Source organism: Eptatretus burgeri, chromosome 2 (assembly GCF_056783735.1).
Source record: "Eptatretus burgeri isolate ZD-2024b chromosome 2, Ebu_testis_v1, whole genome shotgun sequence".
Classification (NCBI taxonomy): Eukaryota; Metazoa; Chordata; class Myxini; order Myxiniformes; family Myxinidae; genus Eptatretus; species Eptatretus burgeri.
In genome coordinates, this window is record NC_140962.1 from 62,541,640 (window position 1) to 62,559,017 (window position 17,378).

At 41.9% G+C, this 17,378-nt stretch overlaps 1 protein-coding gene across 15 annotated transcripts in view; it reads right to left on the reverse strand.

Annotated features, from left to right (window-relative positions):
* Window positions 1-17,378, reverse strand: part of ZFYVE19 (zinc finger FYVE-type containing 19) — a 58,558-nt gene that overhangs the window by 30,344 nt on the left and 10,836 nt on the right. For 9 of the 15 annotated variants that reach the window (XR_015055057.1, XR_015055063.1, XR_015055056.1 and 6 more), the window contains exons 3-6: window positions 16,327-16,395; window positions 12,900-13,066; window positions 6,698-6,843; window positions 5,890-6,004 (exon numbers count right to left, since the gene is read on the reverse strand). Coding sequence is in view for 6 of the 15 variants with exons in the window: in XM_085869536.1 (XP_085725662.1) it covers window positions 5,890-6,004; window positions 6,698-6,843; window positions 12,900-13,066; window positions 16,327-16,395 (497 nt within the window). In the remaining 9 variants the exon portion in view is untranslated. The remainder of the gene's footprint in view (window positions 1-5,889; window positions 6,005-6,697; window positions 6,844-12,899; window positions 13,067-16,326; window positions 16,396-17,378) is intronic. The other 6 variants (XR_015055061.1, XM_085869534.1, XR_015055060.1 and 3 more) reach the window with 4 other exon arrangements.

Sequence of the window (17,378 nt, forward strand, 5' to 3'; positions counted from 1 at the left end):
TGAGAGGAGAGGTGACAATCTGTGAGCAGCAATATGGGTTTATGCCAGGAAAGAGCACCACTGATGCGATGTTTGCTTTGAGAATGTTGATGGAGAAGTATAGGGAAGGCCAGAAAGAGTTACATTGTGTGTTTGTGGATTTAGAGAAAGCTTATGATAGGGTGCCAAGAGAGGAGTTGTGGCATTGTATGAGGAAGTCGGGAGTGGTGGAGAAGTATGTGAGGATCGTGCAGGATATGTATGAGGACAGTGTGACAGCGGTGAGGTGTGCAGTAGGAATGACGGACCGGTTTAAGGTAAAAGTGGGATTGCACCAAGGATCGACTCTGAGCCCTTTCCTGTTTGCAATGGTGATGGACAGGTTGACGGACGAGATCAGACTGGAGTCTCCATGGACTATGATGTTCGTGGATGACATCATGATCTGTAGGGAGAGTAGGGAGCAGGCTGAAGCAAGCCTTGAGAGGTGGAGGTACGCACTGGAGAGAAGGGGAATGATAGTCAGTCGGAGTAAGACGGAGTACATGTGCGTAAATGAGAGGGAGGGTGGTGGTATGGTGTGGTTGCAAGGAGTTGAGGTGGGGAAGGTGGATGGGTTTAAATACTTGGGATCAACTGTCCAAAGTAACGGAGAGTGTGGGAGAGAAGTGAAAAAGAGAGTGCAGGCAGGATGGAGTGGGTGGAGAAGAGTTGCAGGAGTGATTTGTGACAGAAGGGTAGCTGCAAGAGTGAAGGGGAAAGTATATAAGACGGTAGTGAGACCAGCTATGTTGTATGGTTTGGAGGCGGTGGCACTAACAAAAAGACAGGAAGTGGAGCTGGAGGTGGCAGATTAAAGATGCTGCGATTCTCGTTGGGAGTGACGAGGATGGATAGGATAAGAAATGAGTTTATTAGAGGGACAGCGCAGGTCGGAGGGTTTGGAGAGAAAGTGAGAGAGGCGAGATTGAGATGGTTTGGACATGTGCACAGGAGGGAAGCGGAGTATATCGGGAGAAGGATGTTGAAGATGGAGCCGCCAGGCAGGAGGAGAAGAGGAAGGCCAAAGAAGAGGTTCATGGATACGGTGAGGGCGGACATGCGGGTGGTTGGAGTGTCAATGGAAGATGTGGAGGATAGAGCGAAATGGAGACGGTTGATCCGCTGTGGCGACCCCCTAACGGGAGCTAGCCGAAAGAGGAAGAAGATGTTCCATTACCAAGTAGAAGGGCACTTGGGAAAGCGCATTCCTCCGCCACTCAATGCCTGATCCAGTAGAACATATTGGGTCCAAGATGATATTCTACTGCATGAATACACCTCATTCACTGGTTAAACCATGGGACCTTTAATTCCACTACCTTTTAGATGTACGAGTAAAATACAGTACTATGCATGGGCTGTTACACCTGCATGTGGCTGCTCTCGATCATATTGGAATGCTTAAAATGTTGGGCTTCTACAGTTAATCTTAACAGTAGCACATCATCATGTACATGTGTATACAATCAGTTATACCAGTTATAACACTTTTTGAAGGAGTCGACTCTGTATTGGAACAGATTTTATGACCGCTTTCGTATTATGTACTAAAGGTACACAATTAAAAAGAATGATGGAAAGATCAGCTTAAGTTAATCAACTTAACCAATGAATGCCATTCTAATTAAACATCAACATTGTCTCCAAGTAATCATTATTATCACTGGTGTCATTTCACTTACTCGTCATCATAATGTCACCAATTATAATACTGTAGAATATATCCATTTACTAATCATTACAAAGCACACAATGAATCATCAGAGAGCAGCAATACATTTGCACTCTCGTATAGCACATAACATGAGTTATATTATCAGAAATGATCCTCGTAGACTCACATTTACATAATAAAACAGTCTAAAGATTTATTGATGCATATACTGCATCGTGGTCTGAATAATAAGTGTCCACAATTTCCATTACTAAATCCACATCTTTGTTTGCATACAAATGGTCCAGCAATGACGTAGTCTGTAGTTGGCCCTGAGACAGTGGCAAAATCCATATTTTATCATCAGTTGTATGATGGTACGTTCTGGAGTACTCAAAAGGTCGGAGCTGAAGTCGCCCAGTACAACAGTCAGCTGCTGGATATCCAAAGATGTCAGCACATCTTGTAATTTGGCCTCAAATAAAGGAGAGCTTGTCGTGGGTGATTTGTACATGGTGACAATGTCGATTTTTGTTACCTCTGTCACTGAAGGCAGAAGGAGGTTATGTTTTCATTCCTGTCTGTTTGTTTGTTTGTCTACAGCATATCTTTAAAAGTTGTGGACGGATTCAGATGAAATTTGGTGGAGAGATTGGGTGTGTGACAAGGACAAACTGATTCGATTTCGGTGAAGATCCGGATCCGGCTACTATAATTTTTTTTGTGATTCTTTACCAATGAGAGATAGGGCCAAACATTATATATAGCACGGTTTCTGAAAGAGTTGTGGACGAATTCGGCCAAATCTTGGTGGACACTTTTATTTGGGTGTGTGATGAAAAATTGATTCAATTTTGATAAAGATCTGAATCTGACAATTTTTTTTAAAGTGATTCTTCACCATTGAGAGATAGAGCTAAACCGATAAGTTGCATGATATCTCAAAAAGTTGTGGACGGATTTGGACGAAACTTGGTGGACGGATAGGTTGGGTGTGTGACAAGGACAATTTGATTCGATTTTGGTGAAGATCAAAATCAGAATCTGAATTACGAGCATTACCTTAATTTATAAAGTGATTCTGGACCATTGAGAGACAGGGCCAAAAACGATATAGAGTATGACATTTCAAAAAAGTGTTGGGCCCGGTATGTTTTCATGGATCAGGCATTGCGTGGTGGAGGTATGTGCTCCACCGAGTGCCCATCTGGTTTCCTTCTGTGTTATACCTTTAATGTCTGGGTTTGGATTCATTGGTGACGTTCCTGGTGGTGCCATCATTATTATGCCTCCCTGGTCCAAGTTCACAGAGTGTGGTCTTTTAGCTATGAAACACTTCCTTTCAGGCCGAAGTTGTGCATTGCAGTTGAGCTTTTATCATTCTCCAAGGAAAGTTTCCAAAAAACAAAGAACATCTGCTGATGTCATGGTGATGTCACCTTTCATTGCCAGTAGATGTTCCAGATGTGACCTGATGTTCAGTAAACCAATTTTAAGCCAACCACCTCCAAGACTCTGCGTCTGTGGAAGCTCAACCAGTCGAGTAATATTGCCATGAAGTCGATTCATTTCTTCTTTAACAGCTGTGTTGACACAAATTGCACTTTCATTCAACCCAAGTATGTGAAGAGCACTCGAGGTTTTGATTCCGCTCAAGGAAACATATGCTTGGCGAGGCATAAATCTGCCTTTTCCTTCCATTGAGACAACAATCCTGTCCAATGTTTTTCCTTGCACTGTATGTATAGTGCAACCCCACCTAAGTGAGTGGAAATTGTGCACGTGTGGCTTGTATTGAAGTTCTGCCTCTGCCAGGGTAAAAGTTGACTTCTTGCTATTTGAAGGGATCAGTTCCAGGATATGTCTGCTTGTACTGGCTGTTGATTGTGGCTTCTCTCCCAACACGATCACCCAAATTTGACCAAAATAGCATGGACATCAAAGCCTGAATTGTCTATGGCTTATAACAGTGCCACATACACCATTGGCTAAAACCATCACAAACATCAATGTTGATGGTATCCATAACATGTGCTCCTACAGCTATCAACACCAATTCCCACAATCCACCAGTATCTGACAATGTTGTTGATATCACAACATCAATCAAGCCAGTGTGCACATCATTTTTTCTTGTCTATGGCTTCTATGTCAAACACTTGAGCAGCAATCTTTTTCATGAGAGTCAAATTGTGCTCATCGACTTCCTTGTTCGTTTTGAAGACAAGAGGAGCATCCTCTGGATGAAACATGATGTCTTTGGTTATCTCCCTGGACTTCAAGGTGTCGATATCAGCTGCTTTGCATGTTGCTGTACAGACACACATTATAATCTCTGCAAAATCTTTGTCTTCTCTTTGCCACAAACTCTCAGTCAGCTCAATCATTTGGAAGTTTTGTTCCCACAATGATCCGTGAAACCTGGCATTTACGTCTGATGGTAGAGCAAAAACATGGTTTTGGCTGACAGGTTGAAGCTGGCAGAGATCTACGGCAAATATGCTGATTCCACCAAATCTTGAATCAGGATCTTTCTTCATAGTGATGTTTTGTAGCCGGCGATGGAGGTGGTATAGGAGATCAGCACCAACCATAGACACCTCATCTATATTATCAGCAACTTGAGCTTTCCGAGTCAAGACCTTATCGTGTTGAGCTTCTCGCTGCTCAGTGCCTGGTATTCCTTTTTGCTCTTCGGACCAGCAGTGAAGTTCATCGCAGAATGCAGTCATTCCATCTTTTCAAAAAGCAGTAAGGATCACCCAAAAGTCATTTGGCTCAAAGTATCCAGACAGTGGCTTGAGAAGTTTCCTCATTTAATTGTGAACCAGCTTGATGATATGGCTCTTGCCAACACCCCTTGGTCCAATCAAGAAGATCATGTACACAGATATTGCCTTGTCTTGTTTGAGAGCCTGTATCATGTCTTTACACCACTTGCCATGCAGTTTTAGGATTTTCATCTGTTTACCATTTAATTTTCGCATCATTGTCCTGTATTGCTGTGGTGTCAACTCCTTTTCTAGTTCAGATGAGTAGCATGCTTGAAGGTCCGATCTTGCCTGCTGTCTTTCAGGAGCCAAGTCAACGTTGTCATCAGCTTCCTCGTGAGGCAAGTGTTGTTCTTCTACTAAACCTTCATCTTCCTGTTGAGCTTGTTCATACGAGACTCTGGGAGCAACATCATCCCATGCATGTTCTGGAGGTCCCAAATGATTTAGGTCTTCAAAAGGTCTCTCAATTTCATTTGCATTCTGGGAATATTTACTTTTATTGTCACCTCGTGTCACCTTTGACCGCTTAAAATCAGAATGGGGGAGATGGGGAGGCTAAATCATAAAAATAAGTGATCTATACAAATGACAAGAAAATTTGATGACAAAAGCTCACATGGTAAAAACGTTACGGCCAGGACAGACAAACAGACAAACGAATGAGTGGTCATAGATGGAACTTGCAACTTTCACCTGTGGACCTCAAAAACAATTTGCTTCAAGCTTTTGATCGATGAATCAATTCAGTGATCCAATATATAAATTCTGTTCAAATTTCAAGTCAATTAAATGAAAATTGACAATTTATGTGACCATGGCCTTCGACTCCGAGACTAAATTATTAATTTGGCTTCTCCGTATTCATATAATCAAGATTTCTTGAAAATTTAATGACAAAAAAGTTAACAAAAACAGAAATGCACGCACGCACGCGCACGCACACGCACGCACACGCACACACCTCCTGCTGAGTTGGTGGGTGGGCTTGTGAGGAATGAATAATGACGTTATGAATAAATTATGCAAGCATTTCGGATAAGCTGTGTTCGCATCAACAGAAAATTAAATCCCTACTAGCATAACCCGCGCTCTGCGTGACATGTTGGGGTGGGTGTGTTCGAGAAAGGAACTGATGCAGAGTATCAGTAGTAATTTTACTTTAATGCAGTAAGTGGAATACGATTTCACCGTTTCAGAACCATTTTATTTACTTTTTTTGTACCATGCACCTCATATGGTCTTTGAGATAATGAAAGCCGAATATCACGTTACTCGAGCGCAGAACAAAGTCGAAGATAGCGCGACACGAAACCACAAACTCGGAAATAATATACAAGATGTACTGCATATATCGATAAATGTGTTTCGTTTTTTTTCTTTTACAATTTGAAAAAATAAGCCAAACCCAGTTATATGCCAATACAACTGACCAGAACTCACTGTCTGCAGACACAGTTGCTCCTTGGCGACTGTCCAGCTCTGCTTCCTTTGCCATCTGCTGAAGGAGATCAGTCATTTGCTCAGTCTGAGTTCTTGATTCGGGTGGGAGATGCACCTGCGAACAAGCAGTCAGTAAGTACCATTGACAGCTTCCGTCATATAACCTATGTAACATGTTTAAAGGTGAGACCTCCACCCCACCTGCCCCTCCCATAAACCTTAATGGACAATCCACATATTACATAATACATATGTGTTTACAGCTTATGATTCTGGTGAGTGAATTTTTTTTAAGGGACCAGGGGAGTCAGCCAAATTAAATCAATTCACATTCCTGGTACATGATTCACCACCATCACCCTCCACCCCCCCCCCCAACCAAATTAATTTTTCACTGGCCTATACTCTGATTTCTAAATGCTTGTCACGTGGCATGTCAGTCCTGGAAATTATTCAAATGCTGGAGTCATACGACTACTATTGGGCATAATATAACTAACCTTTACCTTTACAGCCTGGTGTGATACTTTCTGGCTGTACAGATCGACAAGTCAAAACACGAGTCAAAACTCGTGACTCCACTCTGGTGCAATTCATTTTGCTATAATGAAAGGGGCACACATTCCCATCGTATTTGACATTTATACCCTTTTTCCTCATCATTACCATGATTATTCCGAATACTGTATGTTAGACTGTCTCATATGCTCCAGACTTTAATGAGATAAAACATCTACAGTGCAGTACATATGGAGAGCAAGTCTATTAAACTTATTTTGACCATCAAAAAATAGCTTTAATTACTTACTGGCCTTTGACCCCGACTGCCTGCTGGCAGCCCCTGCAGCTTAGCCAGTCTGGCTTCGATTTCAGGCACAGATGGGAGATCACTCATATCGTCACGGAGAAGCGCTGCGAGCCTGGATGCCATTTCTTGGTCTGAGGGCATTTTGTCTACAATGGGACAGTTTCAAAATTTCATCTTAATGAGTGCATTTCAAATGTACACCTTTCATCCACAAAATGTAATGGGGGAAGCACAAGAAGAAATAGAATCTGTGAAAAGGGATACAAAAGCCATTCAATAAAGAAATACAAATGAGATATTCACAATAGCCCAAGGCACACAAACGACTTTTCTTTTTTAATGTACTTTTTTTTTTGTGTGTAAAATGTTTATTATTTTATTTATGTACACACACCTCACTACATCTTTTTTTGGAATGTCTGACTATTGTATCCAATTCATTTTGAAGGGAGTTGGGAAGGGTGGGTAAAGAGAAGTGAAGGAGAGAAAAATATACATAAATAATCTTCACATGTGATCTGGAAAATACAGTTGAACCATCCGATCTGTTTGCTAAATCTTTTCACAAGTCATTTGATAATGCATGTCAACTTCAAATCATGTCCTTCTTCCATTAAACTATGAGAGAATGCAAGTAAATCTGCTAAATTATAGTTTTCTACTTTCTCTATATTTCCATTCAAGGGAAACTCCACTTTTAAGAAAACAATTTTTTGATACCATACTCTGTTACAGAGCATTGGTGTTGCTGAAGCAGTTTGTTGGCAAGGGTTATACTAGGTGGTGTGCCATTGCCTTCCCAGCATCGTTTGTCCATTCTCCATCCTTTTGTAAATGCTGAGAGTAAATCGAGGAAGCAGAAAGTACCATTTTTTTTTTTAAAGTCTTTCGTATGACTCGGCCGGAGTTTGAACTACCGACCTCCCAAACTCAGAACAGACACTCTCACCATTATGACACGAGTCTGGGAGGAAAACAATGCCAACCCCATATTTGCATTTTAATTTTCCACTTTTCAGACATTATGCACTTCAGGGTGGTCTGTGTCATGCTCCTATCTGAGCACATGGCTCCTGGTGCTGGGATCTCCAGCTCAATTCCTGTGTACTGCATTAATTTATTCATTCTCTAATCATGTCCTTGAAATTCTGATGGGTGCATATGGTACACCATCAACCCCCTTCTGGGGAAACTACCTAAATGTAGGATCATGGCTCGAACCTCTTTCATTCCTCTTTTTCCCCACTTGTGGAATCAACTTCCTCATTCTCTTCAATCTCATTCTTCGCCTGGTGTTGGCTTAATGGTTAGGGTGGCGGGCTTTGGATCCTCGGGTCCTGAGTTCAAATCCCGCTCAGCTGTTGAATTAATACCAGGTGGGGTTAACTCGGCTTGTCATCCTTCCGAGGTCAGAAAAATGAGTGCCAGCATGCTGGTATACTGTGGCGGAGTGGTGACCCATCCAGGATTGTGCCCAATAGCCAAGGAGACTGCTTAAGCAGCACCAACGCTCTGCACAGAGTTTGGTCCCAATCTTCTCCTCATTCTTCCCTCCAGATTTTCAAGACAGCAATTCAACAGCATCTTAGATCATCCCCAATCCAAAACCATGATCGTTTCTACCCTCACTAAAGCTCACATCCCATCCCAATACCCCAAGTTAATGCCTTTCTCCTTCAAAACTTCTAGTTTTTCCCTCCATTGAACTTCCTTCTGCATCATCCATCCTGGTCTTTCCTGCTTCCCATTCCTCCCCACACCCATTGTTTGTCCAAGTATCCCTCTATCTTGCCCTTCAACTCTACTGTTAACCTCTCTCCCCCCAAAACACACAGTGTAGGACTGTGTCCAATGGGGATTGGAGGAGTGCTCAACACACTCCACATGTTTCCATTTGCCCACAGATCACATCACGTGCCTTCTGGTTGAATGGTTTGCATTAGCAGGAACAATTGTCTGGGTGGCAGACGGACGGTTGCTCTGTGCGGATTATGCAATTTTGCCATGCGAGACATAACCCGCGGCGATGCTCACCGTAATAATCAGGAGGTGCATCTGATGTATAAGCGATGAATGAGGTCATCATTAGTTAGATATTTATCGGTATGCCATCCTGATGAGGGCAAATAAGCCCTAAATCTGAATCGGTGGCTCCGCTTGATGTTTAACTGATGATCAAATAATCTTTCTGTTTGACAGTCACCGAGCCGAGGTCTCTGTGTTGGAGGTGAGGCTTTGGTGTAGGACTGCATCCAATGGGGATCGGGGAGTGCTCGTCACACTCCACACGTTTCGATAGATACGTATGTACATATGTATGTTTTTATTATATATATATATATATATATATATATATATATATATATATATATATATAGTAAGCACTTCTCCAATCATGTCCTCATATGTTACATGAAGTTTAACTGATGTTGACATATATATATACATATATATATATATATATATATATATATATATATATATATATATATATATATATATATATATATATATATATATATATACATATATATATATATATATATATATATACATATACACATATACACATATATATACATATACACATATATATATATATATATATATATATATATATATATATATATATATATATAATGACCGTTTTTACAGCCAATTTTCCCTGCTGTGCAGGGGTTTGGCTTTTTCTTGAGGCAATGTTTTATGGCCGGATGCCCTTCCTGACACCAACCCTGGTCGCCTCTTACGACACACAGGGATATGGTACACCTATTCTAACCGGGGCATACACCGGGACCAGTACACTGGCACTCATTTCGCCGACCTCGGAAGGATGACAGGCTGAGTCAACCCCCTGGTGTTAATTCAGCAGCCAACGGGGCTTGAACTCAGGACCCTGGGATCCCAAGCCACCACCCTAACCACTAAGGCAACACCAGGCTTTTATATATATATATATATATATATATATATATATATATATATATATATATATATATATATATATATATATATATATATATATATATATTGTTCCAGATTTCAGAATCCGGTCTGATGAATGCATCCACACATCCAGGTCCTCAGACAGTTATTTCCTTAAATGCATGTTCAGATTTGCCCCATCCCCATGTCTAATGGGATCTTAAATGTGATGCATTGACAAGGGTAAAGAATAGATCCCCTCTCTTATGTGAAGTTATTTTTTCTTTACGACAGACACGTTTACACACATTTCTTTCACGAGCTCTGACGCATGTTCTTATTTTTCCTCAGCAACATTTCTTTCGCGAGCGCCGATGCCCGCCTTTTTTGAGAGCGCACAGGTCGTCATGGTAATTGTGCGCAAGTGGGGCGGGGTGAGCTAGGTGACTCTGCGCCCACCGAGATGGCCCACAGATATAAAATGAAGTGAAAAGAAAGTGGAGGTGAGAGAAAGAGGAGGGAGAAGAGAACGAAAAAGAAAGCGAGAGTTGAAGCACGTGAGGGAAGAAGCGAACCGGAGAGAAAAGTGAGAGGAAAAGAGGCGAGAGAAGTAAGAGGAGGCAGAGAGAAGAAAGAGAAAGAAAGCCAGAGAGGAAAAGGAGGAGGAAGCGTGCAAGCCCACAAGTGAGCAAAAGAGCGTGTGGGTGTGAGCAACGCCAACGAGTGAGGCGCAGGTCAGTCACCGATGGACTGTGTGGGTCCCTGGACGTCACCAGTTTCGTGAAGTGTGAGGAACTGCCCGTGTCGCAGCACCAGGGTCTAAACCTGCGACAGACGATCTCGGTGCACTCCCAGACGTCGATTGGCGTTCAAGGCTGTTCGAGAGAGGGTGCACGGCAAGGCTGGGTGCCGGCGACAGACGTGACACGCACGCACACATTTCAGGCCATTTTCACTTCATGGACGACTACTCTGGTGAGCTTGACGATTCTTCTACCCCCCCCCCCCTCAGAATGATCTGTTGGGTACCCATGTCTGTGTTTAGCTGTAAGTAAGTCAACCCCCAATAAGCATCTGCTCTTTGTCTCTTTCCTGGCATTTTGATTGATTTTGCTTTGAAATTTATTCATTATTTACCCCAGAAAAAAAAAGTTATTTTTATTTATTTATTGTATCATTCATAAATTATTTGTCGATTTCCAACCTGTCCGTGTTTGTCGTTTCCTTCAATTGGTCTAGCATTGGCCGAACGGAGATAAATTGGGAGGTAATTACCACAGATTTGATCAAAAATAGTCGGCACGCACCGGCGGTTAAAACGCTCTGCCGCCCGAGGGCGTGCTAACATTGGTGCTTTGCCGAGGGCGCGCTTCCCGCTCAGGTAACCACGTGACCTCCAGTTAAACGGAATAATTAGACGGTGGACACTGGAACTCGTGGTTGACTGGGTGGCGTTCGTGGTTCTAAAACAACCCACCGTACCACAACGTTAATTGTGAGCGGTGGCCCCAGGTCCGGCTCTACCGAGGACAACCGGGGAATAATCCCCTGAGTGACAAGCTGGTGTCTCGGTACCCGTGGCCGCAACATGTGTGTATATATATATATATATATATATATATATATATATATATATATATATATATATATATATATATATATATATATATATTAAAGTTGTCTTCATGGTGGTTCAGGTTCACCCAATAAAGTGCCAGACGGCTTGGTGGTGAAGTGTCATGAGAAAAGTCTTGTTGCATTTCCCATACTGGCATAAGTTCAATTCTCATGACTCCTCACAAGAAAATTTCAGCACTCCTATGACAGTGTTTACTTGTACAGGATTGCTTTCAGCCCATGCTCGTGAAGCGAAAAGCTGGGTTAAACAACCGGTCGCGTAAGTAGAGCGTAGAATGAACGTACGTACATGTATGTGTCTGCATTTTGTTAAGAGCATACATTGAAAACCGTTCACTCGAGGAAATTGAAACTTCACCATATGTTATATGACCATTTGATCGAGCACATTTTGAGCGTACATTAAAAAATTTTCAAAGTATAATTTGTACACATTTACCGAAGTAGTGTAGATAGGTGCAATTACAAATTTGCTGCCGGAAGAATTGGCTCGCACACAGGGCTGCTGAGAGCCAGAATGGGCCCTGGGGCAATATTAAGTCTGGGACCCCCTCCATAAAATTTTTTTTAACAATCTATATGGAGGTTTCTATATTTGCATCGTCAGAAACGTCGTTCGTGGATTTCCAATGTCACTTGTGGATAAATATTCCAACAACAACAACAACAACAACAAAAATCAATCATTCAAGCTGTTGATAGAATGTGCACTTTTTGATAGAACAAATCATTATATTGTAGATGAATGTTTGGAATAGATTTGGTATAATAGACAATAAATATGAATGCAATACAACTGAAGCATAAATATATGACCTGTCCTGCATCCAAAAAAAAATTCGGAATAAGGTAGTTGGACTGGTCGTTTGTAATCACGTGACACCATGCTTTGGTGCTTGGCACCTCTCACGTGACTCGGAAGTTGCTACGCTTTCCCCAATATTCTCGATTTTTAATGTCTTCTCACAGACCCTGCATCTGGCCTTGTGAACGGACTCCTTCACGAGCCAATCCCGGTAGTTGACATTACTCAGCCGTGAGGAATTAAAATAGCAAAGCTTTCACATGCTTCAAGTTTTCTTCCTTTCTCTCAAAAATGAACATTGCATATGCGAAATACCTAATTCCTGCTTCATCAGGACTTTCTGTCAACACTTGCATAATTTATGCGTGATGCGTGAGAAACCATTTCGGCTTGGCTTTGTTAAATCCCTGGGGAAAGTTGAAAATGGTAATGTTTTCTTTCAGCGGAATTAACAATTGTTCTCTTTCGCCAGAATTACCAATTCGACCGGGGCCATAGCAGATTATAATAAAATTGCACAATTTTATCAATTTTCCAAGAGTTTCCAGAACTTGGACAAGTTTTCCAGGACTTTACAGTACTGGAAAATGCTTTCTCATTTTTCTCAGACTTTCAAGGATTGTGTGAACCATATTAACATCCACTAGCTAATGCAGGCAAGATGGGTTCACAGTTTTCACATTCATCTAAGAGACGGTGCTCTTTGTGATACAGCATCCTGCCTGTTAGGCACCAATCCCACAGTTCATCAAACTCAGACTAGACAACTCAAGGATAAGTGCAACATCCTGTCCTCAATAAAAAAATTAACCAAATTGCATCAAATCACACCTGCACACGTGGTCTTACTGGATTTAGTATCTGCTTTCAGTTTTTGAAGCCTTTCTGCAATTTCCTTGTCTGTAGAATCAAGTCCCGTCACACTGTTTGCCGGGGGTTGAGCGAGTACAGCAGTTGCATTCCATTTCATGTTGTTTTTCTGAAGTGCTGCAACCCTCCTAGGGTCAACAAACACAACCACTCATCAAATTCAACCTTCTACATACGTAACAGTGTGCATAAACCTGAAAGCATGATGATTGACTTGATGCATTTAGGCATCTTCAGCAGTGGAGTGTTAGGGGCAAATTTCCTTGAGTTACCTGGCAGACTATGATCTGCATTAGCTAATAAACCTCTCAAAACTGACAAGAAGGATTTTTTTTGAACAAATGATAAAACACGGCCTTCTCCACAAAATAAACAAAGTTTTGGCAGTGAGAATTACCACGAGATTGTCGAGATGGATTGTTACATCTATCGGCCAGCGGTATAGGTCAGATTTTTTGGTACTTAATCAACTGGCTTGACACAAAGCTACAAGAGGTCTCATATGAAAGATGGGGATCTCAGTCACTCATTTTGCCCTGTTGTCCTCATTTTTTGGTGTGCAGCCCATGAAATATTCACACCTGAAGGATACACCCATTAGAAAATTGACCATTTCCGAAAATCAGTGAATTAGCCATAACTACAAAGCAATGCGCCATATTTTTACATGATTGGTATTGAAATGTGCAGAATGAACAGGGGAATACTACCAGTTATTTAATGGAATACTTCTAGATAAATACATGTACATTTGAGTGCTTTTAAGAGAAAAAAAAAGACGTAATTTCCGGACCGCTAACTTCGAAAATTATCAACTACAGAAACAAACATCTGCCAATTGTCATATGTGTTCAGTTTACCATATCAATATAATGAGAATATTTTGAAACAAATTTCTACTAGCAAATTATACGATATAGTAACTGAAGTTTGCACAAGTGATGTGATAACTATATGTTACACAAATACACATTGTTCTACGAGAAATGAACTAAAACATATATTTTGAGCGAGTGTCCTCGATATGTTCAACCATCACTGTCTGTGTCATTTTGGTCACTATGTGACAGGCAGTGTGGCAACGAACTATCACTGGTGGCACACATGCACTCGTTAGTGCAAGGCAAACTGTCTTGTGAGCAGCTGCAGCTGTTGGTACATGGTTCACTACCACGGCATGAACACACAAGACCATCTAACATCTCTGCTGATGTGGGTCCATCAAACAATGTGGAATGCAGCACACCTTCTCCTCTGTACCATCCACAACCCTCTGGTGTGGGAATTTCTGGATTTGCCAGGTGGGCATTCATCCATACTTCGTGGTGCAGCACACCTTCTCCTCACATCCTCCGCAGCACATCCCATGTGGGATGCAGCACACCTTCTCCTCTGTACCATCCACGACCCTCTGGTGTGGGAATTTCTGGATTTGCCAGGTGGGCATTCATCCATACCAGGTGGTTTGGTGAACGGATCTCTTCACATGTTCGAGAAAAGCTGGTACGGATGGAGGCAACTTATGCACTGGGACATCTTTGGTCGCTGCGAGTTCCTCCCGAAGATCATTCAAATGTGTGTGTGTGCATCCATATGTTTCCCTTGAGAATCATATATGGCACTGACTAAATGTCTTGAAGCAGCCACTGCCTCCTGGAGATCGTTAGTGGCGAGGACTTCGAGGTGTGGACCATTATTCTGAAGATGCAGTGTCTTCATAGCTTTCCATGCTTTCTTTTTACCATAGCCGAAGAATGCTGATACAGAGTCACATCCTGTCAGGGCATGAAACGCAAGAAGCCGGGTACACATTTATGGAAGCAAGCTGTAACATATCTGATGGACCGGGATAAGCTTGCATCCTGCTGATGTTCTTTTCTCTATCCATATTTCGGCAGTGTCCCGCAACTGTGGAAAGTAGTGGACTGCAAAGACAAGCACATCAGTGTCTGCTGATTTGATTGTAATGGACCCACGCACATTGTTACGTCTGAACTCATCATCGGCATGCTTCACATGAAGAAATATCCGAGAATCTGCCTCTTCCTGCATTGATGCGAGTTGACTGTCATGATACATTTCTGCAGATGAAAGGCATGCTGTAAGCGAACCATCAGATAAGCCACCAGCCAAATAGATCCGCTTTTCTTGGTGATCTGAAAGTTCTTTTTCTGCTGGTGCATGTTGCGTGACGTGACGACAGATGAAGTGTGTCAAGGTGGATTTGTTTGATGATCGAGCCATGAATTTCGTCCATTGTGGTCCTGGGCGTCCAGCAATGACTTGGTAGCGTGCAGGAAGAGGGCTCTTTGTCTTGTAGTTTATGGGAAATTATGTGATTTTCTGAAATGGTCCAAATATTCAGATGGGTGTATCCTTCAAATGTGAATATTTCATGGACCGCACACCAAAATATGAGGACAACAGGGCTAAATGTGTTACTGAGATCACCATCTTTCATATGAGACCTGTTGTAGCTTTGTGTCAAGCCGGTTGATTAAACTCCTAAAATATAGCCCTTTATCGAGGTTTACCGCTGGTCTACTAATGAAACAGTCAGTCCTTCTGTGATTTTTATCATGGATATCTCATTAGATTTTCATTGTCATTGAAAAACATTGAATTTGACTGTTCTTTTTGACCTCCTGGTCTACTTTACTTTTATCTGATGGCGATAGACTATACAACAGCTGGGGAACCCTTGCACAGAATGCCAGGCCAGCCAAATCCGCTGAGCTTCCATGGAAATATACCTGGGATCATTCCAATTGCACTGGGCCAGGGACTACACCCAGGCCTAAGGCCTGAGGCCTGATGATCTGTGCTGTTTCATGCAATTGAGGGGCATGATTTTATTGGGATGGAGTTCGTACAGCTGTCCAGTCAATGGGTGTAAAGCAGTGGGGTGGAGTCAGGGCAGCTGAACACTGACCCATGTATAAGAGGTGATATTTTCGAAGTCTAATAAGGGCAAAAGTACGTGAAAAATTGATGAAACATCCTGAAATTCATCATAATAAAGCCATGTACCAAATTTCAATTAAAGATGTTAAATGGTATGGGGGAAAAAAAAAAAATAAAAAAATAAAAATAAAAATCGGAAAAACCACAGGTGGGATGGACGGACATACAGCAAACCTATAGTCCCTCCAGTGACCCCGATGGAGGACTAATAAATAGATGATTCCAAAGCAGAAACTCAGCCAATTTGGCCAATAACGATCTTTTTGCATCACTTCTTTTACCAAATCTATTTCGCAGATCACATGGTAAGGCACTAGTGCTAGTTATAATGCAAATAAATATGCTTTATATCATGAAAATTAATCAAAGATAACACATTATTGTGAAATCTAGAAATGGAAAAGACACTCAAATCATAGCATACTTTTTGTAGTTTGCAGGTGGTGATCGTGTTCCAGGTTGGTAATCTTTGCTTCCGTTTCTGCAAAGAAAACTTTCAACGAAACTGCAATGTTGTCTTTGATCACAGACATAAAAAGACAGGGCATTTAACAATGAAGACTCTTGATGGAGGATTTGTCTGGGTGACCTCTCTTATACAACAGGCCACTGAGTGTGAATAAAAAAATAAAAATGATCGTTTTTACAGCCATTTTTCCCTGCTGTGCAGGGGTTTGGCTTTTTCTTGAGGCAATGTTTTATGGCCGGATGCCCTTCCTGACGCCAACCCTGGTCGCCTCTTACGACACACAGGGATATGGTACACCTATTCTAACTGGGGCATACACCGGGACCAGTACACTGGTACTCACTTCGCCGACCTCAGATGTATGACAGGCTGAGTCAACCCCCTGGTGTTAATTCAGCAGCCAACGGGGCTTGAACTCAGGATCCTGGGATCCCAAGCCACCACCCTAACCACTAAGCCAACACCAGGCTTAGGCCACTGAGTGTGACCCCCATATAAATCAAATACACATTTTTATAATTTAGTACATGTGTTTTAAATGCAAGATTTATAAATATTTCATTGCTGTGCTGAAGTAAGTGTGTGTATGTGTGTATGTGTGTATGTGTGTATGTGTGTATGTGTGTATGTGTGTATGTGTGTATGTGTGTATGTGTGTATGTGTGTATGTGTGTATGTGTGTATGTGTGTATGTGTGTGTGTGTGTGTGTGTGTGTGTGTGTGTGTGTGTGTGTGTGTGTGTGTGTGTGTGTGTGTGTGTGTGTGTGTGTGTGTGTGTGTGTGTGTGTGTGTGTGTGTGTGTGTGTGTGTGTGTGTGTGTGTGTGTGTGTGTGTGTGTGTGTGTGTGTGTGTGTGTGTGTGTGTGTGTGATGTAGTTTTTTTAACGTCTTAGAATGAATGATAAAGATTGCCTTAGATCTCACTGCAGACACACACCCTTAGGAATGTGCATGGATAACTTGTAAATTATTGTTCGGGTTCTTATTGTTGTAGGAAGTGTAAGGAAA